An 18,533-nucleotide genomic window follows, 5' to 3' on the forward strand; every position below is an offset into this window, starting at 1 on the left:
ATCTGAGCTTTTTGCCTTCAAATCGAACAACATCCATCCCTAATTAGCCCAAAGAACAAGTTACCATTCTTTTATAACGCTAACATTAGTAACTTCTATATTCTATGGGAAATACAGAAAACCGGAGAGACCTAAATCTGGGCAGCCCTGCTGTTGTAATGAACCAAAGGACAGAAGATGACTAGCACCAGCAGACGAAGAACAGTGTTCACGAATCACACACTGAGACACAGAATGCCACAGTCACCCATGCAGAACTACTGCGCACGGATCCCCAGTGGGATTGCATACAGATTCTATAAGCTAGTCTCCAGCTCTGATAGTCTCAATTTTGAAAAGCAAGCATTTTTACTTTACATGAGTTTGAACTTCTTATTTAATTTTGGATGGGATATTTTTATTTTAATTTATTTCTATTTACCAAAGGAACAAAGGTCTCTATATAAAATACATTCGTTTTTCCTCCCACTTAGAAAGCACACCTTTGTTCATCTCCAATATTCTGAATTTTTCACGAAGTCCTAAAATGATTCCATATGGATTCTGACACAAATATCATGATAAACTAAAGAAAAACTACTAGCTTGAATTCTTCCTTCCACAGCCTCCAGAAGTTATGAAATTAGTCTCGGACAAGTAAGCCTGTGAGGACAGGTCAGCTGCCTTTCTGTTCAAGCTGCTAGATGACCCTCGACAAGGGAGGTAGTGGCCGCCATGCTCCGTGCTGACCTCTCTCTGCTGGCTCTTCCTCTGAAGAGACCACCATCTGGATGTGCTGAGTTGAGGTCCTGTGGTCATGCACAGACTTTGCATAGTCCATTGAGCTGGACAAAGCCCAGGGGAACTCACCTCCTCCATGACCACATAAGCAGCCAGCCTTTGGGTCTCCTGCAATGAATTTCAAAGAATGCGAACGATGGTTTTGGGGAGCAAATTTGTGAGGCCAATCTTTACAGTGCTGGTGAATGGCAACACACAGAACCGCAGGCAGACTCTTGGGTCACATCCATCTCCCTTCTCTGAGCAAAACCATAACAGCTCAGAAGGCAGATGACACTGTCTTCCACTGGAACCCACAGGATTAAGGGAGAGGGAAGACCTCTGCTCTCCTGCATGGATTCACACTGGCAGTTTCTTAAACCTTCTGTCACTTTTCTTCTTGCCTCAACTACTTTTCTTGGTCATAAAAGTGAATGTTCTCACAAGCTAACCCAACTTCTTCCATTTTTCATAGGCTCAAACCTAAAAGGGGCTTCAGAAGGTTACTTCCTAGCGGGAATTTGCAGGTCACTGCTTTGACATTGGAGCCTGGAGATGAGGGTGCATCTGGGTCTGGAGGGGTCAGAGGGGAGAGTGTGGATTTGTATGCTGTCAGGTTTTATTTTATTTTGTTTGTGCATCATCTCGTTATGCACGAGATGCATATTTATACCAACAATTCTACCTACCCTTTGTGCACAAAATACAGCACAAAGTTGGCAACCTGAAGGGAACTTATTTTTAAGTTTACTTTTTACATACTCCAATAGATAATGGTTTTCTGTTTTCTTTTTCTAGGTTCCAATCATAAAACACAGATATACAGATAAACTATACAGAATAAAAAAGAATAGAGTTTGGAAACGATTTGCCTATCTGCCTTCATTTTATGGACAATGGGAGGCTAAGGTGGAGGAGTGATTACTAATGGTAGACACCTCCCAGTCCCCCCACTTTAGTGCTCTGTCTACTAGACCATGTCCCTCTGGAACCATGCCAGTCCCCACAACTTTCCTCCTTGACACCAAGGCGTTCCTGATGGCTTGGGAGGAATGTATTCACCTCAGTTTCAAAAGACAATTTGTGAAAAGTACAAGTTAATGTGTTGTTATTTTTAATTTAAATGCTGACTATTTAATTCTAAGGCTGGTGAAAAATACAATAATATTCAATAAATTGTATGGGAAAACTTAAGTTGTGATTCCTCTGAATCCAATCTATTTCTCCTTGTTAATTTTTAAGTCTATGCTTAGGCCATGGCTACTCAAGGAAGTTAGGCCTTTGTTCAGTCCTCAAACAGGTGAGCTGTGTACAATCACATCTTGTAGCAGCCTCCTCACCACTCTGAAGATTGATACTAAGTCTCTGATTGATTTATATCAAGGGCAGACAAAAATACTTCCATCACATGAATTTTGTTTTAATCTATAGCAAGTTGCCATTGAAGGGTAAGAGAAAAAATAATGGTGCAATGTTTAAATTCTTGGTTCCTAAGGAGAACCCCAAAAAGGTACCTTCTCTTCTCCCTTCACTACCCCCAAAATGCCCTCACCACATGTTCTTGGAAAGAAGAGTAGAGATCACTAAGGATAAACATTCCTTAGTTCCTCAGTGAAAAAGAACTTGAGATCAACCCTGTGCCACTGGTGTCCAAGGGGAAGAAATTTATCTCCTGTATGATCATAAGAGGTAAATAAACTATAGAATCACAGCCATACAGAGTTCTAAAACACCAGTTGATAACCGAGCCCAGGCCCAGTTCAACAAACTGATGCTCCTTCTTGTGAACTAAGACTCTCCTTAGAAAGCTCTCGAGACAACTCAAACAAAATTTAGCCACATGGAGACCTGTGCAGCTATATGAATGCCAAACTGTAAAGAAGTTCTCCCTCTCTGCCAGGTTTGCAGAAGGCCTCCAGGAATGAGCGCAGAGCCTCCCGTTCTGCTGGAGAGGGCTTGGCAGTCCCACTCTAGGGCTACAGGTGGACCAGTAAGCTCTGATCCAACCTCAGGATGCCCACAGGTCAATTCACACAGACCCTAGAGCTCTCAGGCTATTTTCAACGCAGGAAGTAATAGCAGGGGTGCAAACTCATCTCTAAGCATTTTGTAACTCTGTCTTCTCTTCTTATCAGAATTACATTTCCAGGCAGTTAGAAGCAAAACACTCAAAAGAAAGGGTGCTGGTCCTGCAGGGGACCTGGATTGGCGGCCCTTCTGCTCTCTTAGCAGTGGTCCTTGGACGCATGAGCCTCTGTGTCTTTATGTAGAGTCCCTTGGACTGGATCCATCCCACCAAGCCCTCACAGACACGCACACACAAGACACCCCTCCCAGGCTTTCCGGATGCACACCTAGTGTCCAAGTCTCCGCAGAGCGCGAGCGGTCACGCTGGGCCCTGCAGCCCCTGGCCGGTCTTCTCCTTGGCTTTCTTACAGGTGTACAGCCACTTGATGATGCGGGCGTTCCTCTCGATGACCGACGTGGTGCTGGGCACCTGCTCGGTCAGTTCTTCCTCCTGCAGCCCCTCTTCACCGCCGCTGTGCCGGGAGAAGCCGCTGTCAGAGGTGGCGACGCTCACGCTGCGGACCTTGAGTGTGACGCGGTCCGACCCCGCGGAGAAATTCTCCCTACCGAGAGCTTCCACCACCTCAGGCTCCAGGCCGCAGAACTGGAAGAACGTGTCACATTCGGCCAGGGATGAAGAGTAGCGGGAGCTGAGGTCTGACTGCGATCGCTGCAGCCCCCCGCGCCTTGTCCCTCGCAGCTCCGGGACCCGGGACACAGCCGGGACACTGGTGGGCGTCCCACAGGGCGCTGGGCTAGCTGGGCGCGCTGGGGGCGCGGGAACGCCGGGGACCGCGGAGGCCGCAGTAGAGCCGGGCTTGGTCAGGACAGCCTCCTCGCGCCTGGCCCTGACCTCCTCTCCCACCCGGGACGTCTCCGGGGGCACCGACGTCTTGTCCTTGCCCGACCCCTGGAAGAGCTTCTTCACCAGGCCCCCCCTGGAGCTGTCGGCGCCCTGTCCTCGGACGAAGTCGCATTTCTGCCGGTAGATGACCAGGGAGTCAGGTCTCAGCGGCTTCCGAGCTATGGCCCTGCGCGCCACGGCACCGGGGACGCGAGCTGGAGGCCGAGGATCGCCCGCGGTCCCTTCGCTCGCCCCGGGGTTGCTGCCCTCGGGAGACCGGCCCGGGCCGGCTCCCGGCGGGCCCCGCACGTACTTGGCGCGGTCGGCCGCTAGCCTCTCCACCGCGCTCCTGCGTGCTGGCACCGCCGCGTCCCTGACCCTGGGGGCCTCGGGGTGCCGGGTCAGCAGTCGCTCGTTCTGGGGCGCGTCCAGGGCTGGCAGGGAACGCATCCTCGGCGTTCGGCTGGTGCTCCGCGCCCGGTGGAAACGCGCTCCGCCTGCGGTTCCTGAGCGTCTTTGGCTAATTCCGAAGTCCGCGCGGGGTGGGGAATGGCGCCCAAGTGCCAGCCGGCCCAGGTCCAGAGTCTGGGCAAACCCGAGTCTGCACCTATTGACGACTGGCCCCAGCACACCCGCCCCGCCCCCCCCCCAGGCTCCTCCCAGCCCGCCCTCACCTCCTTCCCCGCACAGCTCCGGATTCAGTACCGCCCCTTGCCGGGCTCCGGCCCTCACCTTCCGCCGGGCCCCGCCTCTCACCTCCCGCAGGGTAGCTACACCCGGTTCCTCCCCCAGCACCTCGCGGCTGCGCAGCCAATCGCCCGCAGGACCGCGGGGCTGACTGCGGCTAGTTGGCTGCGCAACCGGGAGGGGCTCTCCCGCGCGGGAAAGCCTAGGCTGTCCCCCGGGGCGGAGGACCCCGGAACAACTGAGTTCGTTCAGCCCCAGGTGTCAGCCGCCTCCTCCCCGCCAAGGGCTGCCTGGGGTCACCGCTGGACGCTGGCACTTCCGGAGTGGGGTAGGGCAGGGTGACCCGGCTGGCTGTCCCCACCCCTGAGCTGGTGTCCTCCGTCTTTGGATTTTTTTAAAGTGACCTCTGCGTGTTTCGAAACTTTTGACTTTCCTTAATTTTCTAAGGTTTACTCCTGAGCACGTACTCTTACCAGAAGGGAAACGGATATAAAAGGAAGGACTCCTCGCACCACAGGGTTGGGCTATGTGTCAGGTAAAAAGAATCTGGGAAAACAGCAGAGACCTGGATTGAGTCCAGACACGGGCACTGGCCAGCCATGGGTCAGACCAGACCACCAGGTGCGGAGACTCATGGGAAGAGCAGGCTGGTGGTAGAGGTGAGGCTCGAGGGAGTTGGAAAAAAACTTGACTAAAATCCCAGAAAGACTGCTGTTTTTCCTGTAACCAAGGCAGTGGGGAACCGTTAACCAGGGCAGTGGATCAGCTTAGGAATGCTAAAAGTCTAAGAAAATATTTCCAAAATTACATTTTTTCCAAAAGTTGGACAAAGGACAAAATATTTGCTGGAGGAGTGAAATGTCCATTTTATCTCTTATGTTAAAGCCAACTCCAAGATACACTGACCTTTCAGAGTTGTGGTTGAGTGCAACACAGCAGCCTGTGGATGGCGGACAGGAGGGTTCTCAAGGTCTGGGCAGATTCTGTCTCACCTCTTGAGTGCCAGTGGGCTGGTTGTGTGTCAGCAGTTGCAGCACTGGCTGACCGCCATCTCCTGATGATCAGAGAACTGCACTTGGTTGGCCAATGGGTCTTTAGACCTTTAGTTCCTGTGAGGCTAAATCCCATAGTCAAGAATAGAAGCCCAACAAGAAACCAGGTCTCCTGAGAACCAGACCACGCAGATAGTATCCTGGGAAAATGTTATAGTCACGGAAAAGAAGACTATGATCCATTAGGTAAGGGGGTGGGGGGGGAGCATAGAGTAAGAGTGAGATTTAGAGAGGGCAGGATGCTGGGTTGGACACATTATTTCCCACAGCTGATGAGAGCCCAAAGTCTAGCGTTTTTTTTCCCCTCGGCAGCATGGTCTCTTGTCAGAGGGGAAAAAAAGAAAAATATATATATATATATGTTTAATTGCTTAGTCCAAAGTGGCTACCTTATTTAATTTGTACTTTTTCCTGTGTAATTACAGCAGTTCTGAGAGAACTCTTAAGCATGGGGCCCCTGGGATATATCTGAGCCCAGGTGCCTTATTTATTCACTAAGTCCTTTTGGGCGCATAACAAACCTTTCAGGATCTTTATTTTGTCATTTATAAAATTCTCACTTTTATAGCTTAGAGCATTCATTGCTTGATATTGAGCACTAAATAAATGTTAATCTGAACAACCCAGACTTAGGTTTCAGCTCTGTTTCCTCTTAAGGCTATAAGACTGGACCCCTCAGTGCCTCTGGTTGCTCATCTATAAATCAGAGCTCATAATATCCACTTTGCTAAGGTTTTTGTTAAGTTAATGAGATTATGTACATAAAGGGCTTAGGACTACTTCTGGCACAGAGCAAATTTTCACTAAATGTTATTTTGCTGATGATGGTTAGAAATTAGTTGCTTATCAAATTTTACATACAGTCAGTAAATTTCCATGTGAGTACTGAACATATTAAGAATAAAAGTAAAACTACTATAAATAAAGTATTTAAGACCTTGCTGCTGGACAAAACTATATTTATATCCATAATTTTCTACCCATTAAACATAATTTACTGGAAAAATGGAACTGGAATAGTAAGATAATTACAAGAAAATTGCCTAAGTAAAGTGTTTTTTTTTTTCTAATAAAGATTTTATTTATATATTTGACAGAGAGACATAGCGAGAGCAGGAACACAAGCAGGGGAAGTGGGAGAGGGAGAAGCAGACTTCCTGCTGATCAGGGAGTCCAATGTGGGCCTCGATCCCAGGACCCTGGAATCATGACCTGAGCCGAGGGCAGACACTTAATGACTGAGCCACCCAGGCACCCCTAAGTAAAGTGTTCTTGTTGCTCAATTTGTAGCTTAAACTTTGACCTAATTTCCTTCCTGGTATCACCTCAAAAGACTTGGTCAGAGCAGGAGAAAGTGGTTATGGATCCAGTGATCCACAAACTCTGTTTCTAAGAATTTATCGCAAGGAACCAAGAAGAGATGTGTGCACAGTATGAGGACTTTCACTGCAGACAAATAGTTGAAGTCAACCTACATTCAACAACAGGAGGAAAGGCTAGGTGATGTGTGATACTCCATGGGATAGTATTATCCAACGATTTACAATCATACTTCTACATGGCGTCTTATGGAGTAAGAAATTATCATAATATATGTGAATTTTTAAAGTGTTACAAATACAGTAGCAGTCTGGATAAATTTCTAGAAACACAAAAGTTCCCAAGACTACATCATGAAGAAATGGAAAATCTGAATACACCTATAACTAGTAAGGAGATTGAATCAATAATCAAATTTCTCCCAAAAAAGAAAAGCCCTGGGCCTGATGATTTCACTGATCAAACATTTAAAGAACTAATACCAATCCTTCTTAGCTTTTCCCCAAAAATCGAAGAGGAGGGAACACTCCCTAACTCACTCTATAAGGCCTGCATTATCCTGATACCAAAGGCAGACAAAGACACTGCAAGAAAACTACAGATCAATACCCTATGAACATCAATGCAAAAATCCTCAACAAAATTCTAGTGAACAGAATTCAGCATATTGAAAATAACTGTATACACCATAATCAAATGGAATTTATTCTTGGAATGCAAGGATGGTTTACCATATGAAATTTGATCAAAATAATGTTCCACATCCACAGAATGAAGGAAAAAAGCACATGATCATCTCAATTGATGCAGAAAAAAGCATTTGACAAAACAATACCCTTTCATGATAAACACTCAACAAACTAGGAATAGAAGGAAACTATTTCAACATAATAAAAGCCATTTGTGAAAAACCCAGAGTGAATATCATATTTAATGATGAAAGACTAATGGGGATGCTTGCTTTTACTACTTCTATTCAACATAGTACTGGAAGTTCTACCAGAGCAGTTAGGCAAGAAAAAGACATAAAATCATCCAAACTGGAAAAGATGAAGTAAAATTTTCTCTGTGTGCAGATGATATGATCTTATACATAGAAAACCCTAAATATGGTGTACACATACACACACACATACTGTTAGAATGAAAAATTAAATTCAGCAAAGTAGCAAGATACAAAGCCAATACAGAAAATTCAATTTCAGGGGCACCTGGGTGGCTCAGTCGTTAAGCGTCTGCCTTCGGCTCAGGTCATGATCCCAGGGTCCTGGGATCGAGCCCTGCATCGGGCTCCCTGCTCCGCGGGAAGCCTGCTTCTCCCTCTCCCACTCTCCCTGCTTGTGTTCCCTCTCTCGCTCTGTCTCTCTCTGTCAAATAAATGAATAAAATCTTTTAAAAAAAAAGGAAGGAAAAATCAATTTCATCTTTATACACTAACAATCTGAGAAGAAAATTACAAAAACAATTATATTTATAATAGCATCAAAAAAGCAAAATACTTAGGAAATAAAGAAGTTAAAGACTTGTACGATGAAAACTACATTTCTGAAAGAAATTTTAAAAAGATGTAAATAAATGGAAAAAATGCCATGTTTATGGATTAGAAAACTTAATCTTGTTAAAATGTCAATACTACCCAAAGAAATCTACAGATTCAGTTTAATCCCTATCAAAGTCCCAATGACATTTTTTGCAGAAATAGGGAAAAACAACCCTAAAATTCATATGGAATCTCAAGGGACCTCAAATAGTCCAAATAATCTTGATAAAGAATAATAAAACTGAAGGACTCACCTCCCTGATTTCAAAACTTACTACAAAGCTACAGTTATCAAAAGAGTGTGGTATTGCCATAAAAACCATGGAGTTGAATAGAGAGCCTAGAAATAAGCCCTGATATATATGATCAAGTGATCTTCAACAAGGGTGCCAAGACCATTCAATGGAGGAAAGTACAGGCCTTTCAGTGAGTGGTGCTGGAGAATGGTATCCACATGCAGAAGAATGTAGCTGAACTCTTAACTAACTTCACATACAAAATTTAACTCAAAATGGACCAAGAACCTACATGTAAGACCTAAAACAATAAAACTCTTAAAAGAGAAGACAAAATCCTCATGATATTAGATTTAGCAATAATTTCTTGTATGTGACACCAAAGGCACAGGCAACAAAAGGAAAATAGACAAGTTGTACTTCATGAAAATTAAAACATTCTGTGCATCAAAGGCACCATCCTTAGAGTACAACAGCAACCCACAGAATGACAGGAAATGCTTGCCAACCATGTATCTGATGAGGGAGTAAATCCAGAATTATAGAGAAATCCTAAAACTCGAGAACACAAAAACAAAATAAAACAAACAACAACAACAACAACAGCAAATTCAAAAGTGGGCAAAGGATTTGAATACACATTTCTCTAAGACAGATTATAAAAATGGCTAATAAACATGTGAAAAGATGCTCAACACAGTAATCATTATACAAATGCAAATAAAAACCACAATGAGTTACCACCCCACAGCCATTAGGATGGCTAAAACAAAACAAAACAAAACAAAACAAAAAAATGCAGAAAACAACTAGTGCTGATGAGGAGTTGGAGAAATGGGGACCCCTGTGCATTGTGCTGGGAATATAAAATAGTATGACACTATGGAAAACAGCATGGTGGTTCATCAAAAAAATTAAAATAGAATTACATATGATCCAGCAATTCCACTTCTGGTTTTATATCCAAAACAATTGAAAGCAAGGTCTCAGAGAGATATTTGCACACCCATGTTCATAGCAGCCTTATTCACAATAACTAAAATATGGAAGCAACCCAAGTGTCCATCAATAGATGAATGGGTAAGCAACATGTGGTATATCCATACAATGGAGTATTATTCAGCCTTAACTAGGAAAACAGTTCTATAATACACTACAACATGGATGGACCTTCACATCATGCTAAGTGAAATAAGCAAGTCACAAAAAGACAAACACTCTATGATTCCACTTATATGAGGTACTTAGAATAGTCAAAATTATGAAGACAGAAAGTATAATGGTGGTTTCCAGAAGCTAGGAAAAGGGGAGAATGGGGAGTTATCTTCTTTTAATGGGGACAGAGTTTCTGTTTTACAAGATAAGAAGTTATGGGGATGGATGGTGGTGCTGGTTGCACAACAATTCAAATGTATTTAGTAACACTGAACTGTACACTCAGAAATGGTTGATATAGTGATTGTTGGGTTATAGGTATTTTGCCACAAAAAATGAAAAAAAAAGACAAAACTGCAGTAAAACTATACAATGGAGTATTACTCAGCAATAGCAAGGAATGAACTATTGATACACCCAACTTAGATGAGTCCACAAGGAATTATGCTGAGTGAAAAAAGCCCATCCCAAAAGTTTACAGACTGTATGAGTTCATTTGTATAGAATTCTCAAAATGATGGAAATGGAGAACAGATTAGTAGTGCTAGGGCTTAGGGACAGAAGTAGTTGAAAAGGGGGTCTAACTATAAAGGGCAACATGGGGCATCTTGTGGTGACGGACATGTTCTCTATCTGGACTGTACTCACACAGTACCTGGCTGTGATATTTCATTACAATTTCATAAATATTACCCTTGAGGGAAACTGGGTAAAGGGCATACTGGATCTTTCTCTATTATTTCTCACATCTGCATGTTAATCTATCTTTTTTTTAATCTCAAAGTATGTTTAATAATTAAAAAACAAAAATAGTAATATAAAAAGTGAATAAATAAATAGGCGTATCAGTTATATTTACTCCGGTCCTTCAGTCTCAGAGTACACTGTAGAGCATAATAAGTATTTATTGAGCACTCATTATATGAAGAGCACTGATCTAGCTTCCAAAGATACAGAAACAAACAATGATAATAAAAAACAATAAGCTTAAACCATACTTAATATATGCGTCTGTTTTCAAATTAAGTTAATATTAGTTGTTTGTTTGCTTTAATGATCAGTGTTTGCTAAATTTGTTTTCTGTTATGAATGTTATTTATGACTACAGATTTTAAAGTAAAACACTAAACACATCTATTTACAAATAACCACAATTACTCTAAAGCATATTAATTATCTTCAGATCGAATACATAAACAGAAAAACCACCAATATGCTCATTCACCTTTCCTGTGACAACAGACTCTAACATATATTCACATAATGGTTACAAAGTATTCATTTGATTAAAATAACACTATAGTATTTTAATGAATTTCTTAAGAGAAGGTTGCATATAAAAAAAGAGAAGTTTACATATCTTTTTAAAGTTTGTTATTTGAATACATTTGGTAATATGTCCTCCTTCCTCAATTAATGAGTTGAGAAGCACATGGAGATTATACCCTGGAATTTATCAGTCATTTTAAACTGCAAAATGATAGTATCCAAAGCATTTTGATTCCCAGAGATTTTATGCAATATGTACCACCCATTGACAGTAAGTTACTAAAATTCCTATGGAAAATATTCTTTATTTTGAAATTAAAGTGAAAAAATATAAATGAATAAAATGCTTTATAAATGTATGTGAAATGTACTAATGTGGCTAATGTTTTATAATACGTGATGGTTCAGATAAAAATTAAGGGAAATATCTGCTATTTTTAATATATGTATATACATTGATGTGTGAATGTGTGTATAACATGAGTTCTGTGTTTAATATATACACAGTTCAACAGAAAGAATATTAGAGTTAAAATTATGATACTTAAGGGGTGCCTGGGTGGCTCAGTCGTTAAGTGTCTGCCTTCGGCTCAGGTCATGATCCCAGGGTCCTGGGATCGAGCCCCACATCGGGCTCCCTGGTTGTCAGGAAGCCTGCTTCTCCCTCTCCCACCCCTGCTGCTTGTGTTCCTTCTCTTGCTGTGTCTCTCTCTGTTAAATAAATAAATAAAATCTTTTAAAAAAATTATGAAACTTAAGTCATAATCCTGGGTATTTCCACTAGTACCTGAATGAAGGTGTTCACATCATTTACATTGTTTTAGTCTCAGTTTCCTCATCACTAAAATGGGATAATAGTATCTGCTTTTTCTCTTTTATAGGGTCATTATAAAATTTAAATCAAGTAGTATACATAGTAAGGGCTTTGGAAAATAGAGAGGGTTCTTTGAATATAGCTTTTATTATAAAACACTTAGCAAAATTTTGTGCATAGGTTAAACCAAATTGCTTAGTAATTTTGAATGACTAAATAAATACATATTTTAAACATGATTGGTAAAAATGTCCATAAGTCACTCTCCAAATGTCTACAGGTACTCCTGTGCCAGTTCATCCCTTTCTAATTAAGCTTGTTTTGCTTCAATATATGAAGAATTAGGAGAAACACAAATTTATTTATTATGGCATTTTGTTCTCTGTTACGCTTAATTATTGAAGCTCCCTGACATATCAACACCTAATTTAAAAATCATGAGCTTATATTATTCTGAGACTAAGTTAGGAGTATAGGAAAAGCATAACCTCCCAGCTGTAGTGAAGCATTTTCCCCATAGACAAATTACTGGACATCATACTATTTAATAATAACTACAATGCCATTACTAGATTCTGCCAACATCAAATGACTGTTACTACAATAGTTCTATTTGGACACTGTTTCAGCTACTTTATGGGCTAAATAGTGGTTGTGATGGATTATCCATAATATCACCATTTACAACATTGTTTCTATAAAAAGGTATGTTTGGATTTCCTTTAAATTTATTTACAAATGGACTTTGGAAACATCCATTGATAATATGCCTATACTCTCATTGTAACAATATTAGTATCTTTTATAGCAAATGCATTTAACTATATATGACATGATGATATTTTGAAACATTAACAAGAACTTTCTCAGTTTCCTTTTCCTATGTAGGAGCATCAATGTCATTCTCTGCTCAATACTTCCGAAGAAGGGGATGACACAAGAGAGAGATGGATTCAGCAACGTATTTCCTGGCATTTGGGAATCAGAAGCTCAGCCCTACCTCCAGACTAGATTTAGAATTCCCCTGGACCTACACTGGATGAAGAAATCATAAAAGAAATTAAAAATGAGTGGCTATGGATAATGGTGGGTTTCTCGACCCTACCCCCAGCCCCTCTCCTTACAGCTGAGCTCTAGAAGTTATGGGGGTGTGTCAGGGAGGAGACAAAACATAATGATAGACTGGGGATCTGAAAGCAGAGGATGAGTGTGTATCATCCCTACACACATCTCTTGTCAGGGGACATGCATCATGGACTGATTCCTCAGAGCTGCATCTGGACACCTCGTGGTGGGGAACAGGACTCAGCAAAAACCTACATGGATGGATGGCAGAGGCCAGAGGGAGCAACAACAATTCAGTAGATCCAGTACAGACAGATGTCAGCCATAAATGCACACCAGCCACCCACCTACCCTGTGCCTGATATAGCCTCCAGGAACCTAGACAGGATCCTGAGTAATCGAGTGGGCAGAAAATACAAACCAAGAGTAAAAGGGGATCTGGAAATTCTTTTCACACACATTAGGAACTAAATGGACATTTGTGAGCAAGACTGTTGTCATAAACATTCTAAGACTCCTTTTGAGGAGGAGTATTTTGATTACAAACCATAGACTTACAGAAGTTTCATTTTGCATTAAAACGCATGTTTAAAGTTAGGAATTATCTTTATTTTTCATATGAATCTCGTCTCATGGAGTCATTTTCATTTTATTGATTAAAGATACATGTATTGAGCACCTATAATATGCCAAATGCTCTGCTCCACACTTTCAAATATATTAACTCATAGAAAACTAAGAACAGAAGAGAACACCCTGAATCTGGTAAAGAGGCCCTATGTTTACTTTCAGCACTCATGATGCTTGACACTAGATTTTTAAAGCTTTTCCTAAAGATGGCAACAACATGAGGGTACTCATTGTTCCAATGCAGCAGGAACAAGAGAGTGAGGGGGGAAAGTAATTGCAGGGTATAAGAACTGGTTAAAGAGGCACTGTTTTCCTTATTTATAGGCAATCTAATTGATAATGTCAGAATTTCAAAAGAACCTGTATAGAATTACTAGGACAAACAAGACATTCAGCAAGATTATTGGACATAAGATCAACATATAAATATCAAACAATACTCATGTACATGATACATGATATGTAACAATCAAATTGAAAATATAATAGGAAAAAATGGTCAAGACATAAAACTAAGAAAGTCCATAGATATTCCAAGGTATCTGGTAAGGTTTCTCAAAAATATACAAAACCTGGATGTGGAATAATACAAAACATTTTTAAGGATATAGATGAAGATCTAAATGAACAGAGAATTAAAAAAAATGAACAGAGACACAACTTGTTCATAGATGGAAGGATGATATTATAAAAATGTAGATTATCTCTGAAAAAAATTTTTTAAGATTTTATTTATTTATCTGAGAGAGAGAGAGAATGAGAGATAGAGAGCATGAGAGGGAAGAGGGTCCGAGGGAGAAGCAGACTCACTGCTGAGCAGGGAGCCCGATGCGGGACTCGATCCCGGGACTCCAGGATCATGACCTGAGCCGAAGGCAGACGCTTAACCAACTGAGCCACCCAGGTGCCCTATCTCTGAAATTTTTTAAAAAGCAACAATGCAATTGGAAATAAAATTCCAACTTTTTTTTCATAGAACTTGACAATTCAAAAAATCACTTGCAAGAATAAAGGTCCGATATACTGTCTAGCATATTAGCCACTAGCCACTAGCCACACATAGCTACTAAGCACTTGAAATGTGGCTAGTCTGAATTAAGATGTAGCATAAATGTTATATTTTATATTGAAGAAATGATATTTTATATATTTTGGATTAAATAAAATATATTATTAGGTTTTAAAAAAGAGTAAAGGTCCAAAAATAGCTAACACAATTTTTAAAAATTGAAAGGAGGAAGGAATTTTTCACTAACAGATATTTAAGACTTATTATAAAATTATAGTAATAAATAGAGTATGATATTGTTGCAAAGATAGATAAATAGGTAAGTTAAAAATAGCTTTGAATTAGATATAGGTAGCGTTTAAAATTAGTGGGTGGTAAATGTTCATAACAGTTTGAGGACAATTGTCTTTACGAATAGAAAATTACTACATCTCTTTTTCTCAAAAACACAAAGGTAAACTCTGATGGATTAAAGAACCAAAATGAAAAAACATAACTTTACAGCAAAAATATTAAAAATTTTCAGGGTGCCTGTGTGGCTCAGTTGGTTAAGCATCCAACTCTTGATCTCAGTTCAGGTCTTGATCTCAGGGTCGTGAGTTCAAGCCCCACACTGGGCTCCATGCTGGGCATGGAGCCTACTTAAAAAAAAAAAATTCAAAAGATTTCTTAAATAAGACATAGATAATAGTAATAACAAAAGAAACTTTTGATAGTTTAACCACATCACAATTATAAAAACTTATGTATCACAAAAGAACATATAATAAAAGGCAAGCCACACAATAGGAGAGGATATGTACAATATATCTAATTGACAAATGTTAGAATTCACTTTATATAAAGAACCTCCACTAACAAATTAGGAAACACAAATATTCCAACAGCCATATGTCAAAGGATATAAACAGGCAATTCACGGAAGAGAAAATGCAAATAGCTGACAAACATATAGAAAGGTTAAGCTCATAATAATCAGAAATTATAAACAATAAGGAAATGTTTTTGCACTGGTATGATTGGTCAAACTTAAAATATTCTGACCATGGTATTGATTTAGAGAAATGTAAACATACACTGTAATTGGAATATAAATTGGCAGAATCACTTTGGAGAACCATTGCACACTATCTGGGAAATTTAAAGATGAAAACACTCTGCCACCTACCAATTTAAGTTTTGAGTGTATTATCTGATTATATACATGTTGACAGGGAAACATGACATGTTTATGTGTAATAGAAAAAAAAAAAAGAAAGGCAACAACCCCAATATCCATTGGTAGGGAACTATAACGATAGTTTTTGATTACTTATACAATGAATGCATTAAAGTAGCTCACATGAATGAACTTTTTATGTATTGACTTACATAAATCTGAAAAACAATATTTCGTATAAAGCAAATTACAGAACACTATGTACTTTTTAATATCTTAATAAATTAAAAAGAATGAGAAGCAATACATTATTTTACATCTGCAACTATGAAAAATAATATAGAAGTATGGTGTGAGTATACACTGAATTTACCATAGAAGTCTCCTCTGGGGAGGAGAGAACAGGACAGGGGTTTCAATTCAAGATGCAATGTTTATTTTCAGGAATATGAAAAATATTTAGATCTCACACTCTGTCATTTTTTCTTGCTCTCAGAATAACCCTTTAATATGAAATGTCCGTGTGTCATTTACTAGCTCTCTTTTCTCTTTCACTTGTAGCTGGTATTGGTGGTGATATGGACAATTCCAGTGTTTAAGGGCATGTGTTGGGGTGTAGCTACTATTGTAATGTTGAGGTAGTGGTAGCTGGGGCATTATAAACAGAATTTCAGCAGAAGAGGTGGAGGGTTAACGTTTCCTGCCAGGAGAAACACTGAGACAAAAGTTTTCACCTGCAGCAGGAATGTTTAAGAAATAGCCAGTCAGCTGCCACGACATGTGAAATAAGAGCATTAATGGTAAGGCTTGAAAGACTGGTTAACTCCATATCAGGGAGGGCCTGGTATGTCATTACTAGATTCATGTGATTCAAAGAGCAAAAAAGTGAGCACCAGAGTGATAGCATCATACTGATAGATACACTGATGCCGATAGAGCAGTGGTGGGATGGTTTGAGGTAGTGAGGGATTGCGAGACAAAAGGTCAATCGGAGAGTATTATAATTTTATGAGATACTGGCAGTGATAGATGGATAAGATAGTGGATATGATGCTTGCATTTATGGGTCACCTTGGCTGGGCCACCATGTCCGGCTCTGTGGTCAAACATTATTCTGGATGTTTCTGGGAGGGTGTTTTGGATGGGATTAGCATTTAAATCAGTGGACTTTGAGTAAAGCAGATTGCTCTCCAAGCAATTAGAAGCCCTGACGAGAACAAAGACTGAACTCTCCCAGCATGGAAGAATTCTGCCAGCAGATAGCCTTTGGGACGGAACTGCAGCTCTAGCTTCCCTTGGATCCCCAGTCTGACAACTTAGCCTGAAGACTGGACGTGCTAGCCTCCATAATCACCTGAGTCAATTCCTCAAAATAGATCTCTTTAGATATACACATCCTATTGGTTCTGTTTCTCTAAAGAACCTTGACCAATATGGGAGAAGAAATGGGAGATTGGATAGAAAATATATTGGGATGGCTAAGTCTGCAGAGACTGGCAATTGCTTGGCTAAGGAAAGAAAGAGGAAGAAAAGAACTTGGTAGGTTCTAGTCTATTTGACTCAGAGAATGGAAAGGCCTCAAATGTGTGAGTCAATATGAAGGGGTAGGTATTTAAGGAGAAAATAATTAGCTCAGTTTGGGACATCTTTAGTTTAGGTTTTAGTAGGCTCTTTGAATGGAAACAACCAGTAACCAGATATAGTTGTGGACATGAAGCTTAGAGGAGGTGTCTGAGCAGAGTGACACAACACGGGAGCCAACTGAGCAGAACCATGGCAATGGAAGATAAAACCAGAGCCCAAACACAAGTGTAAAAAGAGAGAGAGAGAATGTGTGTGCACACATGCGTGTGTGTGTGTGTGTGTGTGTGTGAGAGAGAGAATCCCAAACCAAGACTAATACAAACCACTGTGTGTGTGTGTGTGTGAGAGAGAGAGAGAGAGAGAGAATCTCAAACCAAGACTCATACAAACCGCTGTGTGTGTGTGTGTATGTGTGTGTGTGTGGTGGTGTTCTGGGACCAGAAGAGAAGTCTAGGCTAGAGTATGGACCTGGGCAGTTTGGGGAATGCCGTATCCAAGAAGGAGGGAATTTCAAGAAGAGGTGATTGTGAGTAGCTGCTGGAGTTTGGCCAGGGTGTGGTTTTCATTGAGTGACGGACATAGATGCTGGCTTTCACTGAATTAATGAGAGAGTAGGTGGTGTAGAATGAAAGATATAAGCAGGGTCATTTTCAGAGTGGAAAACAAGAAGGACGATAACCTGAAAAGTGGGCTACAAGAAAGACAATAGTTTTCTAAATAAGATTACTTTGGATTGAGTCAATTAAGCCAAACAAACAAAACCCCAAACCTCTGAAAACTTAGATAAAATCTAAGTATTGAAATCTCACTATTTATGTTACCACAAGCCCACAGGTGAAATCACGGATGGTATTCAATCTTACCATCTTCTTTTGGTCACAGCCACTCTGGCCAAGGAACTTAGGAAATTCTTTCACATGTGGAACTTATCAAGTCCCCAGGAGGCACTCCCATCCCTTCTTCACTTCCTTTATCTATTATTTATTTAAGAAGAGTGAACCTTGAGAGTAAAATCCATTCATCACTTACTTTTCCACCTTTGCAATGACGTTGAGTTTGGTGGGGATGCAGCTGGAATGTCTAGAGAAACACGCTGCTGTGCACTGTTCTTCCGAAGTGGCCCACATGCAGGGGGCAAACCTTATCTACTGTGGGACACACAGGCACCTGGGGAGTGCTCTTTAGGAGAAATAGATGGGGAAACTGAGTCATAAGGTCATGAGGTGCTCTCTGTTGCCTACCCATGGCCAGACTGTGGCTTTAAAATGGACTATCCTCAGTCAAGAGTGTAAAATTATATTAAAATGGAACTACTGGCTTCCATTCTAACAGACACAATGTCA

At 40.7% G+C, this 18,533-nt stretch overlaps 1 protein-coding gene and 1 pseudogene across 1 annotated transcript; one reads left to right on the forward strand and one right to left on the reverse strand.

The window, feature by feature from the left end:
• Nucleotides 1-3,145: 3,145 nt before the first annotated feature.
• Nucleotides 3,146-4,120, reverse strand: FAM110C (family with sequence similarity 110 member C). The gene has a single exon (XM_028099309.2). It carries the CDS (start codon nt 4,118-4,120, stop codon nt 3,146-3,148), a length of 975 nt encoding a protein of 324 aa, XP_027955110.1.
• Nucleotides 4,121-4,219: 99 nt separating this feature from the next.
• LOC114206007 (syntenin-1 pseudogene) overlaps nt 4,220-18,533 on the forward strand; it is a 53,612-nt pseudogene continuing 39,298 nt past the window's right edge.

The sequence above is a fragment of the Eumetopias jubatus genome, unplaced genomic scaffold (assembly GCF_037043125.1).
Source record: "Eumetopias jubatus isolate StellerSeaLion01/CBP00866 unplaced genomic scaffold, mEumJub1_p1.0 scaffold_9, whole genome shotgun sequence".
Taxonomy (NCBI): domain Eukaryota; kingdom Metazoa; phylum Chordata; class Mammalia; order Carnivora; family Otariidae; genus Eumetopias; species Eumetopias jubatus.

Excerpts from the sequence above, each read along its gene's own strand:
- FAM110C (XM_028099309.2), bottom strand. The coding sequence starts at position 4,120 with ATGCGTTCCCTGCCAGCCCTGGACGCGCCCCAGAACGAGCGACTGCTG.